This window comes from Ursus arctos, unplaced genomic scaffold (assembly GCF_023065955.2).
Source record: "Ursus arctos isolate Adak ecotype North America unplaced genomic scaffold, UrsArc2.0 scaffold_8, whole genome shotgun sequence".
NCBI classification, from domain to species: Eukaryota; Metazoa; Chordata; class Mammalia; order Carnivora; family Ursidae; genus Ursus; species Ursus arctos.
This window is the reverse complement of record NW_026623100.1, coordinates 12,842,361-12,861,896: the sequence shown is the minus strand read 5'-3', so window position 1 is coordinate 12,861,896 and position 19,536 is coordinate 12,842,361. Positions and strand designations below refer to the sequence as shown.

The following is a 19,536-nucleotide window of genomic DNA, read 5'->3' as shown; positions in this document are numbered from 1 at the left end:
TGTTTACTCACCAGCATCACACGTTTATTTACCATAGTTTGATAATGTAGTTTAATTATGTGCTGGAGCAAGTCACCCCTCTGGTGACTTTTCTTTTTCAGACTCTTCCTATTTCTATATTCTTTTTCTTCCAGAAGAGCGTTTGAACTGTTCAGTAAATTAAAAAAAAAAAAAAATGCTTTCTGGTTTTGATTTAGATTAATTGAAGTAACATTGACAGTAGTTGAATTTATCTATTAAGTAAATTTTTATTGACCACCTACTATATGTCAAGTAAGTATTCTAGTCATGGAGGATATAGTGAAGTTACATTCTAAGACCAAGATTGAAAATAGTCAAAATAAATTAGGATATATAATATCCTAATATATTATAAATTGGGATTAGAGGAAATGAATGCTATGGAGAAAAATAAAGCAGTGAGGAGGGGTGGGAGCACCAAGGATGAGATGAAGGTTACAATTTAAAATCCAGAGGTCACCTCAGATGTCTTTGCTCAAATGTCTTTGATAAGGTGATATTTGAGATTGACCTGAGAGGGATGAGAGAGTGATTATTGGGTCTATTTGAGGGAAGCGTGTCAGGTGGAGGAAATAGCAAGAGCGAAGGCTTTGGTATATCATTGCAACAAGGAAGGCCATGTAGATAGAGCTAAGTGAACACAGATTAAGATAAGACTAGAGAGATATTGGTGGCGCTGGAGTGTAGAGTCCTGTTAGTCACTGTCAGCACTATGGCAACTAATTTGAGGGGGATGTTGTTGGACGATTTTTGTCAGAAGACTAACATAGTGTTTTTATAATATCGCTCTGTCTACTCTATTGAGGAGGGAAGCAAGATGGAAGCTAGGAGTTCCAATGATTGTGGCATGAAGTTAAAATTTTCTGGCTGTATTTTCAAAGTGTAGTTCAGTATTCCTTCGTTTGTATGATTCCCTCCCTACTCCATATATCCACTTGCTACACATTGTCAGATATTTAATACTTGGTTCTTTTTCTAGCTCACTAAATGGCCTACCTGAATGTTTTCTAACTGAGGCTATACAAAGTTTTACTTCTCGTCTTCAGGAAGAATTGAATACTACTGATCTATATGCTTATAGGAAAGTAACTGACAATATAGCTTCCTGTATGGAGAACTTTGACTTGGGTAAGCCAGCTGTTGTGTAGTATTTTTTCTGTCATTACATCATTGTTTTTAAATGATGTTAATTTTGGTCCTGGGGCTCCTTACCAGTGTTAATTTTTTTATCCCCCCAGGTAAAGCAGGAGTTAATAATCTTCTTAAAAATGGTAAGTCCTGTTATTTTATTTTATTCTGAGGGGGTAACTGTTTGTATGAGTCGTTTTGGAACTGATTTTTTTTTCACTTTCTTGGCAATGGGTAGAGTCTTGCAGGTTACTAAGGTACATCATGCCCCTTCCTTTTAAATTGCTGCTTCTATACCGTAATATCATTATAGGTAATACTAACAAAATATTTTTTTACACTGACATTAATGTTTACAGTTTTAGGTTCTGCTTTGTCATTATGTATTCTTTTTGTTTCAGTGCTTCATTTTCTGCAGAAGAGTTTAATTGAAATCTCAGAAGAAAATAGGCAAGTAGTATGTGTTTGCATGCTTGTGTGTCTGTACACTTGACATTGTGTGTTGTCTTTGTACAAAGCAAATTTAAAAAAAGGTTCCAGAATGTGCATCATTCCATCCCTCTCTGTTAATATTAGCCTGATCATTGAAATTTATTCTTTAGAGGTTTGATATTTAATTTAAAAAAATCAAATAAATTCTAGGAGAATATGAGAATGAACTCCTTCCTTCCTGAGTGTTCCTTACTTATAGCATCCTGTTCTTATTTTATGAAGGAAATATTTATTAACTGTCTGAGGATATTAATGGTAGTTCTTTTTTTTTTTTTTTTATAGTTTCTTATCTTTACATAGTCCTATTTCTTCTAAGTTGCTTTTTTTCTGTTTGATGATTTCAGTCATTGTGTTCGTTGCTAGAAGCTTTCATCAGAAGTCTGGTGATTTTTGGCCGAGCGTTCATATATAAGGATGGGACGCTGAGAGTTGATTTGAATCTGTGCATATGGGTGGGGTTGATTGCAGGTTTTATTGTAGGCTAGTTTAGCTGGGCTATTTCTTTGGAAAACCTCTGATACCAATATCGTTAGGTCTTTTTGCATGGGTAATAGATTCACCATGGAATCAAACTGTTGGCTTAATATTCTGGTTGCTGAGGGAGTGAAGAAAGCTGAGGTTGTGGCATTTGGCATTCATTGTTCATATATTTACCTAATTCTCCTATTTGCAATATGGTGTTCCTGTCTTACCTGTGCATGTTATTTTACCTTCTCTAGAGGTAAGCCAGCTGTAGCCAGTAACCAGTCTTCCTATTTTCTGCTGTGTTGAGAATAGACTGATGGGGGGTGACAAGGATAGAAGCTGGGACACCAGTTAGGAGGCCATCGCAGTAATCCGGGGGGGGTGAGAGTGACTCAGGCCAGGAGTAGCAGTGGAGGTGGTCTGATTCTGGATATATTTTTAAGATAGGACCAATAGGATTTTCTTACAGATCGGGTAGGAAAGAGAGAAGTCAAGGATGATGACAGAGTTTTCGTAGGGCAGAGATCCCAGCAGGTGGAGCAGGTTTGGAGTTGAAGATGAGTTCATGTAGCTTGAGATGTCTGTTAGACATAGATATTGAGTAGAAAGTTGAATGTACAAGTCTGGGATTAGCAAAAGAGGTTCAGGTTGGAGTTACAATTTTGGGAACTGTCAGCATATAGATTATAATTTAAAGTTTATGAGCTAGATGAGATCAGCATCAAGAGAACAAAGTAGCTGGACCAAAGAGGGAGAGTAAAGACTGAGTTGTGGAGAGCGGTAACATAAAGAGGTTGGGGAGAAGAGGATGAATTAGCCAAGGTGTCTAGGAAGGAGGGATGGTGAAGTAGGAGAAAATGGAGGAGAGTCTGGTGTCTTGGAAGCCAAGTAAAGAAAGTGGATCAAGGTTGAGGGAGACTTCAAGTTTAGAAATTGTGGCATTCTTCGGACGCCTGAGTGGCTCAGTCAGTTAAGTGTCTTCTTTCGGCTCAGGTCATGATCCCAGGGTCCTGGAATCAAGTCCCACATCAGGCTCTCTGCTAAGTGGGGAGCCTGCTTCTCCCTCTGCCGCTCCCCTTGCTTGTGCTTTCTCTCTCTGACAAATAAATAAATAAAATCTTTAAAAAAAAAAAAGAAATTATGGCATTCATTCTTGTTATTTTTACTCTGTTATTTTTACTCTAAAAAAAGAGAAGTGAGATTAGTCACTAGCTGAGAAGGAGGAAAATGTTAAGGTAAGAGTGTTGAAAGTTTGCAGTTAATGTCCCCATAGTTGGAATATTTATGGGAATGGAAGAGTAAGGTGTATACATGTCTACTATAATCTGGAACGAATTTTGGCCCTTTGATTGAGGGATGTTTCTTTTGCAGAGGGATAGAAATGGGGACATTATTATGTGACTTTTTTTTTGTAATAATGTCTTTTCTTCATTATAGAAAATTTGCTGGAAATCATATAGTTCAAACGCAGTTAATGAATGACTTGTTGGTAGGCACTAGAGTTTCAGTGATGTTAGTGCAGAAAATACAAGACTTTCAGAGAATTCATTTGAAGACTTCCAGTTCTCCCACATGGCAAAGTATGTGTGGATTGCTGAGTATTTTCACCAAGTTCTTAAGCGATGGTAAGTGTAAAACCATAAAAATGATGATTATAATTGAGCATCATTCAGCTTTTGATAATAATGGTATGAAATGTTCGATACTCAGCTGAGATGTAGGACTTCTTCTCCCCCAGCCCCTTAAAACATGAATAAGCCCTGGATTATGAGGTTTTAATGCTTTTTCTTTCAAATATACCAGTTCTATAAGGGGTAATGTTAAAGGACTTTTTTAAATGTGTGTGTGTGCATTGTAAAGAAGAAAACCTAACCGTCTTAGTGTTGAAAAGCCACAGACTTTAAATGGCAAAAGAAAATTCTTGATAAGAAGAGATTTCCAAATTTGAATGGAAGATCTGGAAAGGTGACTGTAACCCATACATTTCTCCTTAGCAGCAGGCATTATCCTCAAGTAATGACGGTAGTCCTTTTGGGGGGTGGTCATTGTTCCCCCTTATATCTCTCATATATTGCTTCTATCCATATGAACTGTGTACTGGGAAGCCAAATAGTTAATGAGAGGAAGTCTCTTTTCATAAAAGTATTTCAAATAATAAAATACAGTGAAATGGTAGAATATCACCGTTTTGTAACCCGATGAATTGATGGAGGCATTAAGCATCAGCAACTGCTAACTACGGAACTGACAACCAGACAACATGTGTCCCTTAGAGTCTTGCTTTTACTGCCTGTACTCTTCCCAAAGTGACTGAACTTGAGACTGATCTCTAGGTCACCTGCCAATTTACAGGAATTACAGAAGACGGAGGAGTGTGTTGAACTGCATTAGGACTAAGCAAACCCACATCCAGATTGTGGGAAACTGCAGATCAAAGGCCAGAGCTCTTGAATAGAGAAATTGTAATGAAATGAAAAGGATGGAGAGGGCACCTGTAGATTAAAAGGCACTTAAAATATGTATCAGATTTTAAAAAAAATAGGATTTAACTACACTATCTAGGGATGCACATTTGATTAATAAGACTTTAAAAATCAGGAAGCCATTACTTTGGAAGTCACGAAAATGCTTACTCAGGGTGAGAAGGGGGTGTGGTTGGGATGAAGCACATGGATGAGCCTTCTGGGCTGGGTGCCTCAGTTCAATTTCTCACCTTGGATGCTGGGTACAAGGGTGTTCACCTTCAAATAATTCATTAGGCTGTACCCTTGTTTTAGGTGTTTTCCTGTATCAGTGTGTTATATTACAGTAAGATTAACAAAAAAAATGATACTTAACATGTAAGTATTTACAAAAAGTTAGTTTCCTTTTTACCCTTTACCTCGCGTTCTCTGTGGTCATGAATGCATGAATATTAACTTATTAAAAAATTATTGGGATCAGTTTAGAGCTTTTGTTTGTAAAGAGCAGTAACTGACTCTGGTTTTGCTAGGCTAATGGGAAAAAAATAGTACCTCATTGTTTATATGTTTTGAAACCTGGTAACTAGCTATCTTGTCCAGATTTATTTATTTATTTATTTGTTTATTTATTTATTTATTTAGGCTAAGATCTCAGGGAGTTATTAAAAGGAAAGGAAAGTTACTTTGAGACAAAATTTATAGACATCTTCCCAGAGAATATTTGCTTCTTAAAAGAAGACTTTGTTATTCTTAAAAAAAAAAAAAAAAAAAAAGACTGGTGAAATACAGGGAAGACCTGATTTTAATACGAGGCAGCCTCTTTTCTGAACAGTTGATGGTGTCTGTCTAGTGCCGTTCTTCCCCAGGGTTTTAAAGCTTCACGTATCAGTCAAGTGTTTGGCTGCAGGTAACAGAAAACCAAATTTCAGGGACTTCAGCATATGTCCCTTCCCTCGCCCCCACATCACAGAAGTTTAGAGGCAAGTGATCCCGAACTGCTGTATGTGGTCTAGGACCCAAACATTTCTGCCTTTCCGCCCGGCTGTCCGAAAGCATGTTGGCTTTCACACCCACGTTTGTTGCCTCATGGTTGCCATTTGACCGCTGTAGCTCCACACATTATGTCTGTAGGTAAGGCAGGAAGGAAGGCCAGTTGCATCTTTACCTTTAATCAGGAAAAACAAAAGTACCCAAGTACCTGCTTATGTTCCATTGGCCTGAACCCTCATGGCTACCTTTAGTTGCAAGGAGGATTGGGGAAGCAAAGTACCCTGCCTTTGGCTGAGCACGTGGATACCCCAGTCAAAGTCACAGTTCTGTTAGCAGGGAAAACGTGCAGAATGGAGGTTTCTTAGGTAGTTTATGGTAGGTATTTATGATTCTTAGTCCAGGTTGAATAATTCACTGTATTTGGTAAACTCTCTCACAAAACAGAGGCTAATAGAAGACAAGGAGAAGATAGCAAGCCCAGATTGGTCACGTTGGGTGTAGTGCCAGTGATAGCAAAGTTTGCAGTTAGCACTGATGCAGGCTCTTTACATAAGCCCTGAAATCACGTTAAGACAAAGTAGTACATGTGGGGGTTGGGATGGAGAGGCATCAGTGTAGGGGAGACAAGTGGTATTGCTGCTAGATGTGCTGGGGGGAGAGGAAGAGAGAGTGGGGGTTAGAGGAGAGAGGAAAGAATCATGTTTATTAAGTATTTATGTGCTGGGCATAAAAACCTTATATGCATTTAAACCTTATAATAACTGTAAGATAGGAGTTATATTTTCTCATTTTGCAGAAGAGAAAGCTGGGTCCCTGGGAGGTTAAATAACTTGCCCAAAGTCTACTCAACCTAGGAAGTGGTCGTGCTAGAAATGGCACCTTGGACTATCTGACCCTGTACCATGTACTTTTTCCGCTGGATCACAATACCCATCGTCATTTAATACATGCTCTCTACTTTTTTTGCCAAATAGATGACCTCTTACAGACCATTCAGAGTACATCTGGACTAGCTGTTATTCTTTTTATTAAGGCTATGTTTCATCCACCTGAAAAGATTCCTGATTTGGTGAGTGCATCTCCTTTGTAGAATTGTACTTCATTGATAATTAGACACATGTTTTAAAAATCCTTTTAAAGAAGTGAATTAAAAAATTTCTTTCTGCATAGTCAGAATCTTTCTGGTGATCTGTTTCTCTTACAATAAGGGACAGTCCAAAAATGCAAAAAAAGCAGAAAGAAGACAATAGCAGTCACCTATAAATCCATCTCACAAAGATAATCTCTATGAACATTTTTTTGGGGTATATCTTTCTAGTTTGTTTCTAGTGCTGTTTGTTCAGTTCCATCTCTCAGTATTATAAGACATAAAATATTAAAAGTATTAAAAGTATGCAGAGATAAATGTATAGATACATGAAGTCACTGCTTTTTGATAAATATGTCCTTTTTATTAAGAATGACACAGAGATGCCTGGGTGGCTCAGTCGCTTAAGCGTCCAACTCTTGATTTCCATCTCAGATTTGTGAGTTCAAGCCCTGTGTTAGGCTCCATGCTGAGCCTAACTTAAAAAAAAAAAAAAGAATAACCCAAATGTTGTTCTTTATTTTTATTTCATTTGTTCATTTACAATAGATTTATTTATTTGAGAGAGAGCAAGCATGAGCAGGAGGAGCAGAGGGAGATGGAGAGAGAATCCCAAGCAGACTCTCTACTGAGTACGGAGCCCAATCCAGGGCTGGATCTCACGACCCTGAGATTGTGACCTGAGCCGAAACCAGGAGTTGGATGCTCAACTGACCATGCCACCCAGGCATCCCCCAAATATTGTACTTTAGATGGGACGCATGTTAGAATCAATTTTTTGGGGTATTTGGTCAGATGGAAAGTATAATTGATAATTTGGGCTATAATTCTTGTATTCAGTACTAGCAGGTTTTTTCTTCCTTACTGTATTATCTGGAAACTTATTTTAGCTATTTACCTGACTTTTTGCAAAATAGATGTGTACTCTTCTAGGAGATCACACAAGGTATTTATTACTGGATAAAATTTAGCAATTTGATTTCTAAGATCACCTCTAAAAAGCATTAGTTAAGCTCATCCACCTGCAGGTGGCGATATGTTTTGCTGTACCAGTACCTTCCAACCAGCAAAATGGTCCATGTACTTTGATTTAATTTTTTTCCCTTTTGATATAATTTTGAACACTTGTGGCTTCTCATCTTTAGGTTCAGTTATTTTTCCTAGGATGTTTCAGGGGAAAGGGAATTTTGGATTTACATTTTGAAATATCTGAAAAATTTTAGAGGCTTTATAACAAGTTAGGTCTGTTATGTTTTTCCAGATTAGTAGTTTGCTTCTCCGTTCAGTGGACTGCACCAGCATCCCCGACTGGTTTTTGAACTGCTGCAGGAGCCTTTGTGGTACTGATGTCTCGCAGTCAACTCTCTTATTCCTGTGTCAGGGGACACTCACCATGTTGGACTGGCAGAATGGGAATATGGGCCTGAGTGGGGAGGCCCTGCTCTTGAATATTGTGCATGTTTTGTTTACCTTGAGTTCACAGTGAGTTTTCATACTGTTGTCTCCTATTTTGTTTTGCTTGTCAGACATTTCAAAGATGGCAACTGAAGTAGCATACTTAGTAATTCCATGAAAAGTGCTCAGGATAATCCTGAATTAAAAGGAAGATAACAGGGACGCCTGGGTGGCTCAGTCGGTTAAGCATGTGCTTTTGGCTTGGGTCATGATCCCAGGGTCCTGGGATTGAGTCCCACATCGGGCTCCTTGCTCATTGGGAAGCCTCCTTCTCCCTCTGCCTGCCACTCCCCCTGCTTGTGTACACTCTCTCTCTGTCAAATAAGTAAATAAAATCTTAAAAAAAAAAAAAAAAAGGGAAGATAACCTGTAGGCAATGAAAAAAGTATGAAAGTAGAACAAGAAAAGATGAGATGATGAGTAGGGGGAGAGAGTTACAGATATTATTGGTGCAGGTGAACCTGTACTGAACATTTCTGATGTTAATGTTAACATTTAGTCTCTAATGCTGCATTTTAGTTTCTGAACAACGTCAATATAGGTAATTCAGTATGAGCCTCACATGTCTGATAAATAGGATAGGAAATCTAATGTGTTGAGTAGCTAAAGTGAAGTTAGAAAAGTAAATGCTAAAACTTAAGAGTATATTGCTAATAAGCACCTGAGTCAAAACTGTAACAGTTCTTCTGACTTCATTGGATTGTGTTTTGTGGGGTTTTTTTGGTGTTTTTTTCATAATGCCTGAAAGTGATCATGTGCTTAAAACGTCAAACCATAGGTACAACTTAATAGTAATGAATATGTAGGTAAAGGAAGAAAAGTACAGGTTCTAAAATCATTTTTACATGTTTTTCAGCTTATGTATATGTGAAAACTGCATTTTTTGGAAGACTTTATTTATTTGAGAGAGAGAGAGAGAGAGACAGATAGCAAGAGAGTACAAGTGAGAAGGTAAGGGAGAAACTGACTCCCTGCTGAGCAAGGAGCTCGATGCAGGACTCCATTCCAGGACCTGGGATCATGACCCGAGCCGAAGGCAGACACTTAACTGACTGAGCCACCCAGGTGCCCTGAAAATTGTGCATATTTTAAAGGAATGTAAAAATTAATATTTTTGGGGTGGGGAGGGGTAGAGGAAGAGAGAATCTTTTTTGTTTTGTTTTGTTTTTAAAGATGTTATTTATTTATTGAACAGAGAGAGACACAGCGAGAGAGGGAACACCAGGAGGGGGAGTAGGAGAGGGAGAAGCAGGCTTCCCTCTGAGCAGGGAGCCCGATGCAGGGCTTGGTCTCAGGACCCTGCGATCATGACCTGAGCCGAAGGTAGACGCTTAACGACTGAGCCACCCAGGCACCCCAGAGAGAGAGAATCTTAAGCAGGCTCCACGCCCACTGCAGAGCCTGATGCAGAGCTTGATCTCAGGACCCTGAGATCATGACCTGAGCTGAAATCAAGATTTGGATGCTCAGTCGACTGAGCCACCCGGGCACCCCTCTCAGTATGTTTTAAAACACCTGTGAAACCATCATCAAAATCAAAATAATGAACATTTTCATCACTCCCAGAAGTTTTCTTGTGTCCCTTTTTGGAGTATTTCTATAAGATGAAAAGATTCATTTATAAATTTGAGATCTGTTTTGGCCTTGTTTGTAATTTTTTATCATTGTAAATTTAGTAATTATTGAATTTTCTGATCATTCTTTGTCTTTTATATTTTTAAACTCTAGATGATTATAAAATGAAATTTCTGTTACTAGTCAGTTTATAATAATGTGGTTCATTTTTCTTCAGGATCAAGGAATCAACTCTGGAATTGTTTCTGTCTAGAATTTTGGCATCCTGGACTAATTCGGCCATACATGTCCTTGAATCAAGTTCCCCAAGCCTAAAGGACAATCTGAATGGGAATTCAAGTATAGTTCGGAGACTTTTGGAATATGTCTATACCCACTGGGAACATCCACTGGATGCTTTGAGACACCAAACCAAAATTATATTCAGAAATATTCTCCAAATGCACCGGCTCGCTAAAGGAAAGTCAGACTCTGAAGCGCCAGGTTTGGCTGCCGATCGTTTCATCTGTGATCTGGCTGAAAGTCTTCTGCGGTTGGAATGGCACGTTAAAGGGAAGTATGCATGCCTTAGCTGTTTAGTAGATTACATAGGAATTGGACATATTTTGGCACTAGCTAAAACTATTCCATCACAAATCTTAGAGGTGATGGGAGACCAGTCCTTGGTACCTTATGCAAGTGACCTCTTAGAAACCATGTTCAGAAATCACAAGAGTCATTTGAAGTCCCAGGCTGTCGACAGTACTTGGATTGATGAGTGGCACGAGACTTGGGTTTCTCCTCTCCTTTTTATACTGTGTGAAGGAAATCTGGATCAAAAATCGTATGTGATCGATTATTACTTGCCAAAATTATTGAGCTGTAGCCCTGAAAGCTTAAGCTACATGGTAAAGATTCTTCAAACTTCTGCTGATGCTAAAACTGGTAAGAAAAGGAATCATTCTTGTAGTAATTTCTTTTTTTTTTTTTAAGATTTTATTTATTTATTTGACAGAGAGAGAGACAGCCAGGGAGAGAGGGAACACAAGCAGGGGGAGAGGGAGAGGAAGAAGCAGGCTCTCAGCAGAGGAGCCTGACGTGGGGCTTGATCCCAGATCGCCGGGATCACGCCCTGAGTCATAGGCAGACACTTAACGACTGCGCCACCCAGGCGCCCCTCTTTTAGTAATTTCTAATTAAGATGTTTAAGGGTAGGTAGCTAGGCAGATGTGGACCATATTCAAATTTAAATATTACCACTTCTGTAAACAGTAAAAGAGGGTATGAGCGATAGAGATTTCAGATTGAGACTAATGTTCCTGTCCAGAGCGGAGTAGAGTTTTTTTTGACTGAAGTCATTTCTACAAGCTGAGGATTGATTCCAGTTAATGATTATAAGGTTCTCTTTATTACTAGTTTTAATTCATTTTGCCAAGTTCTTATTTGTTAGGTTGTCAGACTGGAATAGAAGTTTGAGTGTTTTATACAAGTTGCTAATTCTAGTGATTGAAACAGTAATTAAGAATTGTTTTAGGCAACAATCAAGATAGGTAAACTGGCAGTAGCAAGTTTTTGTCTCTGGGGAAGAGACAAAAAAATATAGATGTGTGACCTCAAGAAACAACTGTCTGTAGTCATTTAGAATAGGGGTAAACATTCCACTGAAACTCAGTAACCCTGAAGGAATCACTGCATTAAAGCATAATTCAATAATTAATATATAAATGATGATCCTGACTTATCATGTGAATCTTAAAATTACTGTATTCTGTTTAACAAAGCAGGAATATGTACCCTGTATCACAGTTTAAGAATATTTACAGCAAGGGGTGGCTGGGTGGCTCAGTTGGTTAAGTATCCAACTCTTGATTTCAGCTCAGGTCATGAGCTCAGGGTCATGGGATCGAGCCCCACTTTGGGCTCTGTGCTGAGCGTGGAGCCTGCTTCAGATTCTCTCTGTTTCCCTCTGCCCCTCCCCCAACCTGTGTGTGCATGGGTGCTCTCTTTAAAAAAAAACTCAAAATAATTGAAAACCGTGAGATAGCTAGCTGGAAAAATCTGATTCCTATACACAAAAATAAAGGATTATTTGTAGTTTTTTCCCCATTATTTGTAGTCTTTAACAACAATTGTTCTTGCCTTTTTGAGAAACCATCTAAAGTTCAAGATTCATGAATCTGTTCTGAAGTAAGGCAGTCTCTATTTTTATATCCATGTTCCCTTTGAGCCAGGCTTCCCTGTTCTGTTAGTATGGCTGATGTCTTAGCCTCCTTGTATCCTTGTAATCCTCCTTTTACCTTTTTTACTAGGGAGAAACAGTAACTCCAAAATATGCAGAGAAGTTTAGTGTTTATTTTTAGAGAAATAATGATATTTAGCCACTAAAGTGTTTTTCCTAATTTTGGCTGAAAGTCAGTTTCGTTATCTTACTGTTTTAAATATTTCTCCGCCTGATATTTTTTTTCCTCTGAATCACTTCCTGGTTCATTTCTAAGTGCCAAGAAAAAGGTAAAAATAGCAAAAAATAATGATTTCTTTAAATTAACGTAAGGGGATTATATTTACTTGCAATTGTTGACACGAGAACTATCAAATCCTTTTCAATAATGATTATTTTATGATAGGAACTTTCTTTCATGTTAGAATTTAAAATATGATTTTTATTTCTTGAAATACAATGTTAGTTGCAAAATGAAAATTGTGGCAGTTGTTACATAGCACAGTAGTTGTCTGTGTTATTGTGCTTCTGAGACAACAATTTTTTCCATCCTTAGGGTCTTATAATAGCAGAGGGGCTCTGGGAGCTTTGATGGCATGTCTGCGAACAGCTAGAGCTCATGGACATCTTCAGTCTGCAACTGATGCCTGGAGGAATCTCGTGTCCAGTGCAAGAATAAAACAAGGCTTAATTCATCAGCACTGCCAAGTAAGTAAACAAAATAGCTGGGAATTTCATACATGCAGCAGGTCTCTGATTTATTTATTCAGTTAGCAGTCTAATATAGAGGCCCCTGTGTTGAGCCCAGCACTGTTTTAAGAGATCTGGAGGGAGGAGGAATTTGAAACTGTAAAGTGTAGGGGCGCCTGGGTGGTTTTGGTTACGTGTCTGCCTTCGGCTCAGGTTATGCATGATCCCAGGGTCTCTGCTCATCAGGGAGTGTACTTCTCCCTCTGCCTCCGCCACTTCCCCTGCTTGTGCTTTCTCTCTCTCTCTCTCAAATAAATATATAAAATCTTAAAAAAAAAGAAAAGAAAAGTGTAGACCTTGCATTTGGGCTATTTAAATTTCAGTTGAAGGCATAAGAAAACCTGCATAAAACACCTGGAAGCTCTTAGAAAACAATACAGATACAAGTGCTCCTTTATGCACGAGGATTTGGCAGGCTGAGAACAGAGCAGGCAGTGGTTGATTAGGAATGTATGAGATGTTATTAAAGGAGAGGAAGCATTGGAGCAGCACACAAAATGGGAGAACACTAGAACTGATCAATGAAGTCAGTCAAGTCACAGGGTAGAAAATCAATGTACAGAAATCTGTTGCTTTCCTATACACTAATAATGAAGCAGCAGAAAGTGAAATTAAGAAAGCAATTCCATTTAGAGTTGCACCAAAACCAATAAAATATCTAGGAATAAATTTAACCAAAGAGATGAAAGACCTGTACTCCGAAAGCTATAAAACATCGATGAAAGGAATTCGGGACAATGCAAAGAAATGGAAAGACATTTCATGCTCTTGAGTTGGAAGAAAAAATATTGTTAAGATGTCTATACTACCCAAAGCACTCTACACATTTAATGCAGTCCCTATCAAAATACCAACGGCTTTTCTCACAGAACTAGAACAAACAATCCTAAAATTTGTATGGAGCCCACAAAAGACCCCAAATAGCCAAAGCAATCTTTTTTTTCTTTTAAAGATTTTATTTATTTCGGAGAGAGAGAGAGAGAGCAAGAGAGAGAGTGCACCAGCATGAGCGGGGGGTTGGGGGGGGTGGGGAGGAGGGGTGGGCAGAGGGAGAAGCAGACTCCCTGCTAAGCAGGGAGCCTGATATGGGGCTTGATCCCAGGACCCTGGAATCATGACCTGAGCTGAAGGCAGACACTTAACCAACTTAGCTACCCAGGTGCTCCTAACCAAAGCAATCTTGAAAAAGAAAAATAAAACTGGAGGTATCACAATTCTACATTTCAAGTTATATTACAGAGTGGTAGTAATTAAAACAGTATGGTGCTGGCATAAAAGTAGACACAGAGATCAATGGAATAGAACAGAAAACCGAGAAATAAACTCACAATTATATAATCAGTTAATCTTTGATAAAGGAGGGATGAATATACAATGGGAAAAAGACAGTGTCTTCAATAATGGTGCTGGGAAAACTGGACAGCCACATGCAAAAGAATGAAACTGGACCACTTTCTTTCACCATACACAAAAATAAAGTCAAAATGGATTAAAGACCTAAACCATAAAAATCCTCGAAGAGAGCATAGGCAGTAATCTCTCTGACATTAGCTGTAGCAACATTTTTCTAGATATGTCTCCTGAGGCAAGGGAAACAAAAGCAAAAATAAAATATTGGGACTACGTCAAAATAAAAAGCATCTGCACAGCAAAGGAAACAATCAAGAAAACTAAAAGGAAATCTACTGAATGGGAGAAGATGTTTGCAAAAGACATATCCAATAAAGGGTTAGTATCCAAAATATATGAAGAACTGATACACCTCAATACCCAAAGAACAAATAATCCAATTAATAAATGGGCAGAAGATATGAACAGACATTTCTCTAAGAAACACATCTAGGTGGCCAACGGACACATGAAAAGATGCTCAACATCACTCATCATCAGGGAAACGTAAATCAAAACTATAGTGAGATATCACCACATACCTGTCAGAATGGCTAAAATCAAAGCCATAAGAAACAAGTGTTGGCAAGGATGTGGAGAAAAAGGAGCCTTTGTGAGCTGTTGGTGGGAATGCAAACTACTGTAGCCACTGTGGAAAACAGTATGGAGGTTCCTCAAAAAATTAAAAATAGAACTACCCTATGATCCAGTAATCCCACTACTGGGTTTTTACCCAAAAAACCCAAAGCACTAATTCAAAGGGATACATGTAACATTATTTGCAATAGCTAAACTATGGAAGCAGCTGTAGTATTCATGGATACATGAGTGGATAAAGAAAAGGTGATACATATATACACATGCACACACATACCATGGAATATTACTCGGCCATAAAAAATAAAATCTTGCCATTTGCAACAACATGGATAGAGCTAGAGAGTATAATGCTAAGCAAAATAAGTCAGAGAAAGACAAATACCATGTGATCTCACTCATATATGGAATTTAAGAAACAAAACAAAGGAGCAAAGGAAAAAAACAATCACAAAGAAACAGACCCTTAACTATAGAGAACAGATGGTTACCAGAGGGGAGGTGGTTGGGCAGATGGAAGAAATAGGGGATAGGAATTAAAGAGTACACTTATTATGATGAAGAAAAAATAAATAAAATGATTTAAAAAAAACAAACACAAAACAAGTACCAAAATGGGAGAACACAAAACGAGGTCTGGAGGAGGATTCAGGATGTTGTTTGGCAGAAGTAGAGTGTTTGGTCCATTTTATGGAGGCCTCCGATGGTAGGCTGAAGACTTCAGATTTCATTCAGCTGGTAACTGGGAACCAGAGCCATTCTGCCTTCAGCAAGGAAGTAGAATTAATGGCAGCTGAGATGAGTTTCCAGTGTGAGAGCAAAAAGAAACCAGGAGCCTGATAGGTGTGCATGACAGTAATCTAAGAGTGAGCTGATGAGGTCCTGGGGTAAAGTAGAGAAAAAAGAATGAAGTTGAGCATTAGCATGAATTAAGAATCCATAAGATTATTGACTTACGAAATACCCAATTTACATATTTAATAAAATTATTTTTTACGCATTATAACCCCAGGATCTTTGGGACGAAGGAACCTTTCTGAAGTTTACATGGGTAAACTGAGGTTTACTGTTTTTCCCCCCTTTGGTAGCTTGTGTAAATAAACGTGTCAAGTAGTCTGCGATTTGCTTATTTCATTGAAAAATTAACATTTTATTGCTTGATGTGTTTTAGGTACGGATAGATACATTAGGCTTGCTTTGTGAAAGTAATCGAAGCACAGAAGTCGTTTCCATGGAAGAAATGCAGTGGATTCAATTCTTTATCACCTATAATCTTAACAATCAGTCCCCAGGAGTGCGACAACAGATTTGCTCTCTTCTTAAAAAGGTAGAATTTCTCATCAGAAAGTACAGGAAAGTGGAGAACGTTGCTCTGCAGATCATTTTTGAAAAGAGCTCTGATTTTGGGAGAGTGTGCGGATAATGGTCACGGCATCGGACTGCCACGTCCCTTCATGGCCCACCTGTGAACCATTCTGTGATTCCATAGAGTTTACGTTTGAGACTCAAGCCGAGGATATAAAGTCCTTTCATTTTGGTGTAAAATAAATCAAACTTGAGCTCTTTTCTTTGGAAAGAAAAAAAAAACGTAGTGACGGATCTTTCAGGGTGAAAGGTATTTTAAGAAAACTTTGGTGAGAGGAGGAAAGATCCCCTTGTAGTTTTATCATTTAAGGGCCGCATGAAATGGTCATTGTTGACTGATTCAGCTCGACTTAACCATATGCCTCCTATATGGGATGAGGAATTGGGAGAGTATAGAAGTGAGTATATTTTTAGTTTCATGCCAACCTAAAGGAAATAGAACTACAATTTAATGACTGTGTGTTCTGGTTTGCAGTGATATTTTGTTTTTGGTTTTAAAAATATGTGTTAATTTTCTGTCAGAGAGACACACTGTAAATATTAAGAGTTTAGAAACCAGTACTCTCCTTGCTTGAAGTTTTAGTCTAAAGAATCTAGAAAATTTGTCCTTTGCCTTTTTTTAGACTGACATTTAAGATTAATGTGGCTTACATATGCTTCATTTTTCTTTTTCTCAAAAGTTGTTCTGTAGGATACAGGAAAGTTCTCAGGTGCTTTATAAACTGGAACAAAGTAGAGCCAAATATGAGCCAGAGAATGAGTTAACCAAACAGCACCCTGCTGTTTCTTTACAGCAATATAAGGTAGGTGATCTATTTCTAGACATATGGGTATTTAAGAAACATGGAACAATCGTCAATAAACGTTAAAGGGACATACATGGAAGTCTCTTAGTGAGTAGTTGTTTCTCTGCTTTTTTCCTTCAAGCTGGGTTTTACATATTCCTAGTGGTGCTTTGGCACTTCTCTTGAGGTACCCTGAGTCGTGGAACCAGTGCTGGACTTGAGGCCTGTTACAGAATCACAGTGATGGGCTAACCTCCGTCCTTTACAGCTTAATGTGGGCCCCGTGAATTTAGTACTTTAACAACAAGGTAATTGCTGGCCTTGAACTCCTCCACCCCTCCCCAGGGTAGAAGGTTGCTGTCTCTGGGCCTGCTTCCCCTTTAGACTAATATGACTTACAGTGGCTTGACATTGGTGCCTCCTGGTCTGTGGGCCAGTTGTGGAGGTACCTGTCCATCCCATTTTGGAGGGAGCGCGAAGAGTACGGCTTGGTTTCAGGGCACTGTGTTAATGGGATGAATGGAACCCCAGATAAGAGCAGCACCAGCATGGGCCAGAGCTCAGCTTGACAACCTTCCATTTCTGTCCATCAGAACAGAATGAGTGTTTCACTGGTTCCTTACTCCAAATCTAGCCTCTTGGAAGCAGAGATCTTATTGTCTTCTAAGACCCAGATAGAAGACCGAGCTCATCTGTTGTATTTCACGTAAGGAAACAATTGTAATAAATTAATGATACATCGAAGCCATGAAACACACACTACCTACTCTAAGCATTAGTATGGGGGGCCCTTAGTTTTCAGTTTTATATTCAAAAGGTAAAAAATCATCTATAGAAGAATATTTCTATACCAAGGCTGAAGTTAGCTTCATCTTTGTAAAATCCCAACAGTGACAACCTAAACTTGAAGGACATGGGTTTAGTCCCATTTCTGCCACTGATTAGTTGGCTTACTTGATGAGTCTGTTCAACTGTAAGTGGGATGAATAACCTCTCTGAAAAGGCTGGTTTTGAGGATTAAATGAGAAGGCTGTTTGTACATTCTAAATCACCCTAAAAAGCCTCGCTGGGATTCATTAAAAGCGACTAGAGTGAATTCTGAGCACTTGCTTTGTGTGTGGACAAATTAGTTGTTTTTTAGCCTTACTTAGATCATTGCTAGACAATCTAAGAAAACACAGCTCTTTTGCTTCTTTTTGCAAGGGGTAAAATGACGTTTGTGAAAACTGAGTTAAGTACTTAGAACACAAAACTTATGTTGTGGATTGACATTCTGAACTTTCACGTATACATGGTTTCTTAGTTTGACCTTGTGAATATATGTGTTTTTGAAAACTAGCCCTTTAGAGTCTTAATCTGAGTCAGTCTCATAGTTCTGATATTTCCTCCCAACTATAGTCATTGTGGCTTTTGGAGATTGTGACTTTGGCCCTGAATTACTTATCTTCATCTTTATAAGACTGGGTGTCATGCATAGTGTATGGTCAGCTTGCTGCCAATCAATAGACTAAGTCCTGGGAGAGAAGGGGAGTTAGTTGGAAAAGATGTCTTCTAGTCTAGTGAAGGAGATTATTCCATACCTAAATAACTAATATTAGCTTGAGTACTTTTAAATTTACAGAATGCTCATTTAAATCTTTAATAACAAAGCTGTGAGATATGTAAGATGCTTGAGAATCACATCTTATAAGTTTTCTGGTTTTCTGTATAGAAACTTTAATAATAATTATTGTTTTCACTAGAGAAAAAAGACTTTATCTTGGATAAACTATTTCCATTCTTTTTTTAAATTGCATTTTACTTAAACTTTCCTTTTTTTTTTTTATCATTTATATAAACAGAATGGTAGAGCAAGAGTCTTAAAGGGGAATATAGAAGACAATGGAATAGTTGAATCTTTTTATGAATTGTGTCATTATACCACATTTATCAAGTATTATACTTACCATATTTATCAAGTAGCCTGTATTGGATTTTTTTTGGTTATTTAAAAACTTTAAAAAAATATACATGCCTTTGATGCCTGAATATCTCTGGTGAAGAAAACTAGTATTCATATAGCTTTAGCACGGATCTTACTTTCACCAAAAATGGGTGCTGGATACTGGATTTTCCTGTGTGGACTACAATAGAAATTCTACTTCTTGTTGACCGTACAAAGGTAGGGTTCATTGAAGTCATGATATAGCTTATGGTCAAGGGTATCAATCTGAATTGTCAAGCGAAGTAAATAACTAGTATTTTTTTTTAAGATTTTATTTATTTATTTGAGAGAGAGAGAGAGAGAGAGAGCTAGAGAGAAAGAGAGCACACCTAGAGGGAGAGGAAGGGAGAGAAGCCAACTCCCCGCTGAGCAGGGAGCCTGACACGGGGCTTGACCACAGGACCCTGGGATCATGACCCAAGCCGAAGGCAGACGCTTAACTGACTGAGCCACCCAGGCACCCCAACTAGTATTGTTTTTAAAAGTCTTTCCCCTGTTAATTAAAAAAGAACCCCACTCTTAAAGGTGTTACTTTGAAAATAACCGATTATGGGTTAAAGATTACACTTACTGTAATATCTTTTTCTTTCTTTCTTTTTTTTTTTTTTAGAATTTCATGTCATCCCTTTGCAGCCGTCTTTTTGAAGCACTGTTTCCTGGGTCTTCCTACCCAACTAGATTTTCAGCTTTAACCATTTTAGGAGCAATAGCTGAAGTTTTTCCCATCCCAGAAGGTAAGCTTTTTTTCCTTGCAAAACACATACTTTTTCAACATTTTGTTTTACTTTAAGTTT

The 19,536-nt window shown here is 38.2% G+C and overlaps 1 protein-coding gene across 3 annotated transcripts in view; it reads left to right on the top strand.

Moving 5' to 3' along the window:
• The window catches only part of THADA (THADA armadillo repeat containing), a 318,617-nt gene that overhangs the window by 10,893 nt on the left and 288,188 nt on the right, over positions 1 to 19,536 (top strand). For all 3 annotated transcript variants that reach the window (XM_057309404.1, XM_026486984.4, XM_057309405.1), the window contains exons 5-15: positions 1,001 to 1,149; positions 1,260 to 1,292; positions 1,551 to 1,599; positions 3,544 to 3,731; positions 6,533 to 6,627; positions 7,907 to 8,127; positions 9,893 to 10,599; positions 12,429 to 12,580; positions 15,780 to 15,935; positions 16,654 to 16,776; positions 19,353 to 19,476. In XM_057309404.1, coding sequence (XP_057165387.1) covers positions 1,001 to 1,149; positions 1,260 to 1,292; positions 1,551 to 1,599; positions 3,544 to 3,731; positions 6,533 to 6,627; positions 7,907 to 8,127; positions 9,893 to 10,599; positions 12,429 to 12,580; positions 15,780 to 15,935; positions 16,654 to 16,776; positions 19,353 to 19,476 — 1,997 coding nt within the window. The remainder of the gene's footprint in view (positions 1 to 1,000; positions 1,150 to 1,259; positions 1,293 to 1,550; positions 1,600 to 3,543; positions 3,732 to 6,532; positions 6,628 to 7,906; positions 8,128 to 9,892; positions 10,600 to 12,428; positions 12,581 to 15,779; positions 15,936 to 16,653; positions 16,777 to 19,352; positions 19,477 to 19,536) is intronic.